The sequence below is a fragment of the Capsicum annuum genome, chromosome 6 (genome assembly GCF_002878395.1).
Source record: "Capsicum annuum cultivar UCD-10X-F1 chromosome 6, UCD10Xv1.1, whole genome shotgun sequence".
Taxonomy (NCBI): Eukaryota; Viridiplantae; Streptophyta; class Magnoliopsida; order Solanales; family Solanaceae; genus Capsicum; species Capsicum annuum.
This window is the reverse complement of record NC_061116.1, coordinates 215,996,808-216,007,314: the sequence shown is the minus strand read 5'-3', so window position 1 is coordinate 216,007,314 and position 10,507 is coordinate 215,996,808. Positions and strand designations below refer to the sequence as shown.

General features: G+C 35.6%; 1 protein-coding gene and 1 non-coding gene across 2 annotated transcripts; both read left to right on the top strand.

The window, feature by feature from the left end:
• Positions 1-269: 269 nt before the first annotated feature.
• LOC107874689 (CASP-like protein 1F2) lies at positions 270-3,778 on the top strand. Its single transcript, XM_016721446.2, has 3 exons — positions 270-605; positions 759-882; positions 3,386-3,778. Exons 1-3 carry the CDS (start codon positions 406-408, stop codon positions 3,605-3,607), a joined length of 546 nt encoding a protein of 181 aa, XP_016576932.1. The 5' UTR covers positions 270-405; the 3' UTR covers positions 3,608-3,778.
• On the top strand, positions 1,090-1,163 carry TRNAV-AAC. The gene has a single exon. It is a non-coding gene; the product is annotated as a tRNA-Val (tRNA).
• Positions 3,779-10,507: the final 6,729 nt, after the last annotated feature.

Sequence of the window (10,507 nt, the reverse complement as noted above, 5' to 3'; positions counted from 1 at the left end):
TGGACTATTTCAATAATTGTATGGTCAACATGCCCCTTCACATGCGAAACTAATTTTTTTTCCAGATGTCAAGCACGTAAAAATTCTTTTTAATAATGGGTTACAGTGAAATTCGATCGCGGATACGCTGCTGTGCTCTGATATGCGACAATCTAATTTTCATAATATACTCATTAGCTAATAAATAGAGAACAAACATGAGATATATTTTTGACAATTTAACTTGTCCTACCTAAAACCCATTAAAATCTCATTTCCTTTACCCCACAGTACTTTAACAATCAGTACATTATTTGTTTTTCCTCTATAAATACCTCCACCAACACCTACTCATTCACTTCCTCATTCAGTTCTTGCTTTCTTCTAAGCTCCTTTTGTTTTCTTGAGATCCCAAAAAAGAAAAAAATGGAGAATTCTGGTTCAAAAAATATGCAAAGGCCACCAATGAAACCCTACAAATGTTTGTTGGGAACACAGATTTTGTTGAGAATTTTGGCTACAACATTCACATTGGCATCCACTTGGATTATTCTCACCAGCAAACAGACTGTTACTATATTTGGCCTTGAGATGGATGCTCGTTATAGTTATTCTCCAGTTTTCAAGTAAATGAAAATCCAAAGCAAATCTTTGTGTTTTTTTCTTGGCAGTCCTGAATTTTAATATCTCGCTTAGTATTTATTTAGTATAGACCTTATGGTTTGGACTGCCCTATATGAGCTTTTGCTTGGTGTTTATTTTTTTGTGGTTCTCTGCAGGTTCTTTGCTTTTGCAAATATGATTGGTTGTGCCTTCTCTGTTTTGTCCCTGTTACTTGCCTCTGTTCTTGGCCATAAGGTTCTTGACCCAAAGAACTATTTCTACATGTTCCTTCATGATTTGGTAAGTCCAATTTTTAACCTTTTTTGTTTGACGGTTTCTTATCGATTGTGATGGAGAAAATTTGCCATTCTTGATTGTTCCATCATTTTAGTACTACTACTATTGAAGGTGTTCGTTTTAATTTGTTAGTAGAGCTAGCCATCTAGCTAAAGTTCTTAATCAATTTGGAGTTGAGGAGACTATGTAGCTCGCTTTCTAACGCACAAAGGTTTCGTGGTGTAGTTGGTTATCACGTCAGTCTAACACACTGAAGGTCTCCGGTTCAAGTCCGGGCGAAGCCATTTTTTGAAGGGGAGCCGAGCCTTGGAGTAGGTGGGCCCTTCCCCAGACACCGCGTACCGGGCTACCTTTTTTTACCTTTTTAGGATCCATCTCACACTCATAGGCACCCCCTTCCCCGGACACCGCTATAGAGCGGTAGATTTAGTGCACCGGCTGCCCTTTTTTGCTTTTTTAGGATCCATCTCATGCTCATAGGCACTTTTAAAAGAGTCTTCGCATCTTGTATAGCCATTTTGGGGTCTGAAAATCATACATTTTTTTAATTGTGGAATCACTCAATATTTTCCATATATACCTTTCTTCCTCATTGATGTGCTTTATTTCAGATGAAGGTTGTTAGAAACAATCTCTATTCTTCACAAGATAAGGGGTAAGGTTGCATACGCACTACCCTCCCTCATACACCACTTATGGGATTACACAAAGTAGGGGTGTTCATTGGTCGGTTTGGATCGGTTAGTGGTTAAAATCATAACCAAAACTAATTTAGTCGGTTTTTGAATTTCTAAAACCAAATCAAACCACAAAAAGAAAATAACCATCGGTTTGGTTCTTGTCGCTTTGGTTCGATTTGGTTCGGTTTTTCAGTTTTTTCGGTTATTGACTAGCCTACTCCAACCATCTCTAGAATAAATTCCTTTTTTTAACCCATAGAAAAGAGTATCACATTGAATAATTTCTCATGAAATATTTGTACAGTGATGGACAAATGACACTATAAACTCTTAAAAATCAGAACAAACACATTAAACAAAACCAATATTGAGATGAAAAGCTCCAACTTCGTATTCTGTTGCAGTGTACTGCAAGAAGAGACAAAGTTGGGCAAATTTGAGTTATCTGTTTACTTTGAAGACTAGCTAGGTGAGCTAATCATATAGGAAAACGATTGAATAAACAAGGAGACATAAAAGTACCATTTGAACCAGGGACCATGGTAACTCGTATTGTGAAAGCTAAAGTAGAAAAAGTGAGGTACGACTGTAGGGTTAACTTATTAGTAATAGTAAGTAGAGTTGGGCTTGAGTTTGGGGCTTTGGGCAATTGAACTAAAGTATTGGTTGGGCTAGACACAGATTAAAATTTAGTTTTAGATTAAATTTAATAAAATATTTATGTTTTATTTATAAATTATATATAAATAATTATAATATATATATATATATATATATATATATATATAATTTATCGGTTCGGTTTGTTTATTTTCACGGTTTTTTTTTAAATAAAACCATAACCAAACCAAATGGCATCGATTTTTTTAAATTTAAAACCAAACCTAACTAAACCAAACCAAACATCGGTTTTTTTAATCGGTTTGGTTCGGCTTACGGTTCGGTTTGGTTTTTAACCAAACCCATGAACACCCCTAACACAAAGTATGTTGTTGTTGTGCCTTTCTTCCCTATCCTAGAATTTCATAAAATAACTATTTGTCCATAATTTGCAAGTTTGTAATGTCAAATAATAGGCATTGATTGTCTGGCTGTCGCTTTGGTTCTATTCTTAAGACTCACTTACAATGCATTTCTCCAGTTATTGCAGTGTTGTATGTAGAGCAGATTATTAAGTTGGGATACTGATGAATCTTAATGTGTCTCCATACTGATGAATCTTCCTGTATCAATCATTGTCATCATTAAAATATAACTAGAAGCTAGAGGCTAAAAGTGGTAGACATTGGTATATATAAATGGTGCTAGCTAGTATGAATATGACTTTTTCTGTTAATTTCTGTTGAGCCCTTTTGGACCTCTCAAACACAAAGTCTTAAGTCTTTAGATTGAAGTCACGGCATTGTAAAGAATTTTCACACTGTCAATGAAATTTAATCTATTGCAAACAGGTAACCTTTCTTATTCTTAAATTACTAATCACGTATTTCATTAATGGTTATTTGTAGTTATTTTAGTGGACATTATACTGTAAAATTTGTTTACACCTATTGTATATATAATAGCTACGCTAAACTCGAGTTGATTTCTCATACGATCAGCCAATTAATAGTTATTAACTTGCTATCTTAGAAAATCACTTTCTTTGAAAAAAAAAAAGGAACTATTGTCAAGAAAAAGGCGACTTTACGAGATAATAAAAACCATTAGTTGAGAAATCGAACCCGTTAAACTCTCAGTCTTAGACATATCTATTATGCTATGCTGTTAGTATAATATAAATGTGAAGCAGTGATGTGAATGTTGGAATTTTGTGGTGACCACAGATTGTGATGGCACTACTGCTAGCTGGATGTGCAGCAGCAACTGCAGTTGGATATGTGGGGAAATATGGGGAGATGCATTCAGGATGGATGCCCATTTGTGATCATGTTCCCAAATTCTGTCACAAAGTTTCAAATAGTGTCATTCTCTCCTATTTTGCTGTGATTATCTACCTCTGCCTCGCCATAGTTTCTGCAAATCAATCTAGACAGATCCAAGTTTAATTATATTAGCTAGCAGTGAAGATGCCAAAGAAAGTTCGTTTTGCATCAACATATCAGAAGTAGAAACGAAAGAACTCAAGTTTTCGACTCTACTGGTGTGGAAAGTATTTACAGATCAATCTTTCAATTTGAATGTTATATTAAAAGTTCAACCATATTATTTTGAGTTAATATGGTATTGTACTCTTCTTTTCGTGCAAGACAAAAGTCACTTTTTTAACACTCAAACTGGAATTTTTAAGGCTCAAACAATTAATGGTTCATCATCCAAATTATTCTACAAGCAATTTCTACAAAATGCAAAGCCGATGAAATAACAAAATCACAAATAAATGATATTGGTTTGTGAGTATAAGCTTAAACAGAATTAACACATGACGCAAGGATATTGATATTGCTATTAATATGGGTGAAAGTGACCGAAAAAATAATTGCTAAAAATTTCTCTTAGTTTCAATGTTTTTTTTTTTTTTCTGGTTTTTGCTATCGCCTTTGTTTTTTGTTTTCGAACTCAGCTTTTGATACCTCACTTAATAAATTTAAACTAGTATTGGAAAGGCTAGTATTGGAAATAACACAGGATAAAACACGTTACTTTCCATCTAAACTTTTAGATTTCTTTTTTTCTAGAGTTGGACTAGTAAAACCTCTCATTAAATTCAAATCGAGGTTTTGATAATCTTTAATCTATTTACAAATACAAGGGCATAGCAGAAAGATTATCTCAATAAAATTAGTAGTCTAAAATCAAATTGGTACAATAATTTAAATTATATTTTTTATTCTTTTATATTACTTATTTTTAGTGTAGTGTGTTTTAATTCACATATTGTTATTATTTATAGAATTAAAATTTAATTCTAGTTAATAAGATTTTAGCCATTTGTTTGCAACACAATAGGTTGGATGTTACTGCAAAAACTTTATTTACTAATATGATAATTTGAGTCGTTTAATTCAAAATTCTAAATATTTCTGATAAAAGGTAGGTAGTTCTTATTTTTTTTTTTTTTTAATTTTGTATCTTTTTTCTTTTTATAACTTTCAGTATTGTTTAAGACAATATTAAGAATTATGAGCACTCAAAGGGCACGTGTAGCGGTTCAATGAAATTGGATTGGGCACCATGAGGTGTAGGTTCAATTATCCTTGGTGGACAGAGTTAATTGACAACAATTGTTGGTGGAGGTAGGAGGTATATATCCCGTGAAATTAGTCGAGGTGTGTGCAAACCGGTGTGGACAATGCAATTATTTAAAAAAAGTGAAATTAAAATTATAAATTCACAATTAAAATTTTTGAGGGCCTTAAAATTTTAAGGGTCTAAAACAAAGACTTTACTAGCATCCCTATATAATTTACTTCGAGACTTCAAGTGTACTTTTCTAAAATGATAAAAGTATTTTGGACTTGTTATGTAATTAAATTTAATGCTAACGTAAATAACAAAAAGCAAAAAGATGGAGGGAGATCTACTAATTAAATTACACCTTTCTCTTTTTTTTTACAAACATAATTTGATGAACAAGGGCTATTTATTATTCAAGCATACACAACCATTTGGATAAAAGAGGTAACAAAATTGTATTTGTTTACATAGTCACCAAGTTGAAAAAGTAATTTAGCACGAGTTTGCTAGTCACCAAGTTAGAAATTAACATATCAGATAAATTTGCTATCATGCATAAACTACACGATCATTCATCTATTTCTTGCAACTAATTCTCGTTCTTTAAGTATACAGAATGAACACACATATAACTAATATGGAGTATTTTACAACATGATTAACTATTTTTAGAAACAAAAGTATATTACGGAGTAATATTACATACTCGGGGTGTATTTGGTAACTGACTACAGGAAAACTGAATGGTCACCAACATGAGTTGTGGTGCAGTGGATGGGGTTGCTCTACCCTTAATCAGAGGTCGAGGGTTTAACCCTGGGTGTGGAGAAAACTCTGTTGGGAGTGCTGCCACCTTAATGGGCCCTAAAACGCCCCATCTAATTAATCGGGGCTCCAATGCGAACACTGGACACCAGGAAAAAAAAAAAGGAAACTGAATGGGCTTTTTCAGCGCGACTCTTGTTATTTTTGTGTCAAAATTGAGCAATTATTAGGTAACCAAAAATATGTTATCAATAACTACAACTTTTTATTTGTAGATTTTTTGGTAGTCACTTTTATTCCTTGTAAATAAATGTCTTTAATTAATCTTCTTCTCCAACCTTTTTCTCTTTGTGAAATGGGATAAAGCACATTCATTAATGAACATGCTTTGTACTACAGTCTCTCCATACTTGTCTAGGATAAACAACTTCTTTATTGACTGCATTTATGAAAGTGTTCATCAATTTATTCTGATAATAGAAGAGGGAACAATATAAATGAAATTTCTAGAAATATCCCGTCTTCTTTTATTTAATTTGTTGTCAGTGAGGTGGTTAGATATCTATATATGAAAAAAAAAAAATTATAACAAAACGTAACACAAAACTTGTAGTAATTTCGTCCCTCCCCGATGTCGTTTTACCCCTTTTTTACCTTATCCTATTGTGTACCCTCACCCGTGTGATAATCCCTCCACAAATAACAAAAATAACAATCCCCTAACTAATTTTGTCTTACTAGCAACCTACCAAAACAAAAATAGACACCTAATCCTTATCCCTCCAATTAAAAAACAACACCTACCTACCCTATCCTAACAAACTCTACCCCACCTCACCACTACCCTACCATACCCCCCCACATTCTATATACATCTGACCACTACAATAGGAAAAAAAAAAAAAACAACTCACGCACACACACTCACATACGAAACAGAGGGCTGATAAGCATATACAAAGAATCAACCCCCTCCCATCGTCACTCTAAACACACGAAAAACGCACATAAAAAAACATGGAAAATAGGCCATAGAAATATCATTTTTTTACTTTCTTTCTCCTTTCTTTTGCAACACACGCACACAGATACACGAAAATTGCACACACATCTCCTTTGAAATCACAAGCCACGCCCTCAAATCTCACCAAAAACACAGGTTTCGTGAGTGGGTCACCTTTTCCGGCGACATACTCATCGAAATCGCGTCAAAGTCGTCGCTAACACCTCCAAACTTATCAGAATCCGGTCTGAGTTTCTCATTCTTACAATTTTAGCTCAGTTTATACTGGTTTTTAGTTTCTATTGCATATTGGAGTGTTGGGGTTCTCCCGTTTTGCATTTTCATCATCGACATCAGGCTGGGGTCTGACTGTTTTGGTTTGTTTTGGTTGTTGTTCGCTCACCCGAGTGCAGTTTCGATCGGGGTCAGTTGTCTATCGGATTTTAAAGGTGCTTCGGGTTTGTCTGTTTTTGGAGAATTATTATCGATATCGTGTTTTGGATCTTTTGAGAAAAGTCGAGTCAACATTTAGTTTTGGGTTTCATTTTGTTGTTTTCTTATTGGTTTGAAATCTGTTCGGATGGCGATTACGGGACACTGATTGGGTTTATTCGTCATTGGGGTTCTCTGTTCGAGGATTTTGGATTTTGGAATTTCCCTATTATCGACGAAAGCAGTCTATCAAGTTTAGAGCTTCAATTTTGGCGATACCGAGCTTGGGAGTTTTTCCGATTGAGGTCTTCTATTCGGGATTCGAAATTCGGGCTTCTTTAACATCATTATTCAACTGAAATTGATTATCGAAAGGTCCACTTTCTTAACTCCCTTTTCTTTACCTTGATTTGTTGAATTGTCTTGATTATGTTGATGCAACCATGGTTGGTGGATTTATGTTGAAGTTCTGATGTGATGATTATATGCGTAATGTGATTGATAAAAAAGGAAGTTAGCGGGGCGGGATCGAGAAATTGATAAAAAGAATGATTTTAGATTAATGTTAGTTCGTCGGTTGTTCTATTTAGTCCGGAATAAAATTTTAAATTTGTGAACATGATTGGATGTGTTTAGGTTGAAATGGATAGGCAATATAGGTTTGGTTAGGCAAGAATTTAAGATTGATGTTTCGGTTGGATGTTGGAATGTGCGTGTGAATGTTTCTTTCTAGTTTATCGTATTTAATTTAATTGTATAATTTGGCCGGGGGATGCCCCGAAGTATCTGTATATATATTTATTCACCGAGGAATGCCCCGAGATATCACGTGCCCGGAAGACGTTTATGGTGAAGGCCCGAGGCGTCGGGTAGAGCATTAGTTTAGGATTAGCGTAGGTTTACTTTCAGTCCCTTTCTATTTTGGGTTGTAATAATTGGACTGGACTTTACATTTTGGATTGTTTTGTGTTGTTCGATTATTTTGCGTGCTTTTTCGTGCGGTTTATACATTTCTTAGTGCCAAAAATAGTCGATACGCTCTGCTAAGTGACCGTGGTCAAACCACGGGATCGAGGGGTGCCTAACACCTTCCCCTCGGTCAACAGAATTCCTTAGCCGGAATCTCTGTTTGCAAACCAGTATTAAAGAGTCAAAACCATTTTGAAAAAGGATATCCATGGGTGACTCAGCACACCCGATTTATGCCGAGTGGCGACTCTGAATTTTGATTGTTAAAAATAATCCTTTTTCAAAACAAATTTTCATCTTTTGTCACTTTAATAATTAAAACCCTTTCGAACATTAATTTATAACCATTTTTTGGAGACGAAAAAGGGGTGTGATAGCTCTGGCAACTCCACTGGGAAAAGTATGAGAATTCGAGCTTATTTTTGAGTCGTATCGGCTTTGTTTGGCATTACGAGTGTATAAGCATTGTTTGTGATTATTGTTGATGTTATTTTCACTTTTGTACGTTTTTGTGCTCTTTGTTTATAGTATTTATCCTATGTGTTACCGCTTTATATCTGTCATCATGAGTCCACCCCCCGGCCTTCTTTCTGCAACAAGTCCGTAGTACACGTGTTGTACACAACCTCTAGTTGAGTCACCCTTATTTTAGGGGGAGCCATCGGTGTTATGGAGTAGATGGAAAGCAAAGCAGCCACTATCGACCATGCGCTCCCTCGAACAGCCTTGTTAGTGAACCACAACATAAGTCAGCCTTTAGGTCATGCTTATGTGCATCATACGGAGACCTAAAGGGACCCACATGGCCCTTTGTAGGAGACTCCCCTCTAAAGCATCCCTACGTGCTAACTGTTGCATTTTTAAGGGTAACGTGGTCATTTGACGGATTGATTTTTGAAAAAAGAAAAAAAAATTGTTAGGAGTAAGGTGCGTAGGCAAAAACGAAAAAGAAAAAAATAGAAATAAAGTGAGTCGAAAAGAATGAAAAAAAAAAAGGAATGTCGTAGTTTATTTTAGAATTCTTTATGGTTTTTGTTTTTCACGATCCAAAAACTCAAAAAGATTTTTTTTACGTTTTACATTTGTCTTCTCAAAGTACCGTAAATTCAAAAAAAAAAGTTTGTTTGCCTTTTCTACTTATTTGTCAAAAATAAAAATACCAAAAAGATTTTTTTCTTCATAATTGGTGGTGTCAGTCTTAGTTAAAGTGTCTAGCGAAAAATCCAAAAGTTTTTTTTTGTTTGTTTTTGGTAGTGTCTCTTAAGTTAGGGTCAATTTATTAGTTAATCGTTAATTGTCCAATCTGGATGAGCTACGCATACCTGATTCCCTTCCCTTGGGTTGGGATACGTAGGCAACCCTCGGTGGGTCTTGTGTTGGCCTTTGTCTTAGTATTAGCCTAGGTCTCTCGCCCGGTAATCTAGAGTTGTTTGCCAAGTAGACTGATTTCGCCAATCTGTTCGGCAAATTGGAGTCATGAATGTAGTCTGTCCCATCGACATATGTTTGCGTCAAAAATCCCAAGGGTTGGGAATCTTCTACTCCTGTTGAATTTCTGAGATAATGTCTTGTGTGTTATTACAGAATGGATTTGTCCACCAAGTCTAGAGTTCTGATGGTTGTCAAGGTGCCCAAAGAGTTAATCAAATGGTGGGAAATGTTTAACTATGTTGATCAGCAGAAACTGGTTAAAATATTAGGTGATCTTACGAAACTTCTGCATATTACCCCTCGTCCAGACTTAATAGAGGCTTTGTTGACCTTTTGGGATCCGAGTGGTTTGGTATTCAGGTTTGGGGAATGTGAAATGACTCCTACTTTGGCAGAAATATCCGGTTTGTTGCATTTGCCCTATATCGAGAAGGATATGATCCGAGCACGAAATCATATTGGCGTGAGATTTTTGCAGTCTTGTGGTTTAAAAAGTAAGGATATCCGTTTGGGTTGTTTAAGTGATTCGTGGGTTTCCTTAGACTTTTTGTTCGCTAGATTCGGGCCCTCAGAAGGTTTTGATTGCTTTTGGGATGAATTTCATGTGACTAAGGAGAAGTGGGAGAGAAAGCGTCTTGAAGTCTTCACCCTCGCTTTGTTAGGTACTTTAGTATTTCCACTAGAAGAAAGACGTATTAATACCCGTTTGCAATCTGTGGTGATGACTCTATTTCATAAGGATCAAAACGACAAGGGCATTAATCAAAAGGGCAGGTTCACTCTCATACCCATGACCTTAACAGAAATATATAAGGCTTTAACCGAAATGAAGGGGGGAAGGAGATTTTTTGAGGGCAGTAACCTGATATTGCAGATATGGATGATGGAGCATTTGCATGCGCCCTCTTTAGTTAGACCAGACGTGTTAGATCGTTGTATTCCCAATCGAGTGAAAGCCATGGACTCTAGGTTGCGTTTGGATAAATTCTCGTTACCCGTGGGAGTCGACGCTTGGATTGAATTTCTTGAGTCAAGAACCAGGGATAACATTTTGTGGACTTATCTGTGGCTTCGACCAAAGATAGTATTGTTGGGTTGTCAGACGCAGCTCCCTTTAGTTATGTTAGGGCTCAATTGCACTAAACCATACAGTCCTTCTAGGGTAATGCGC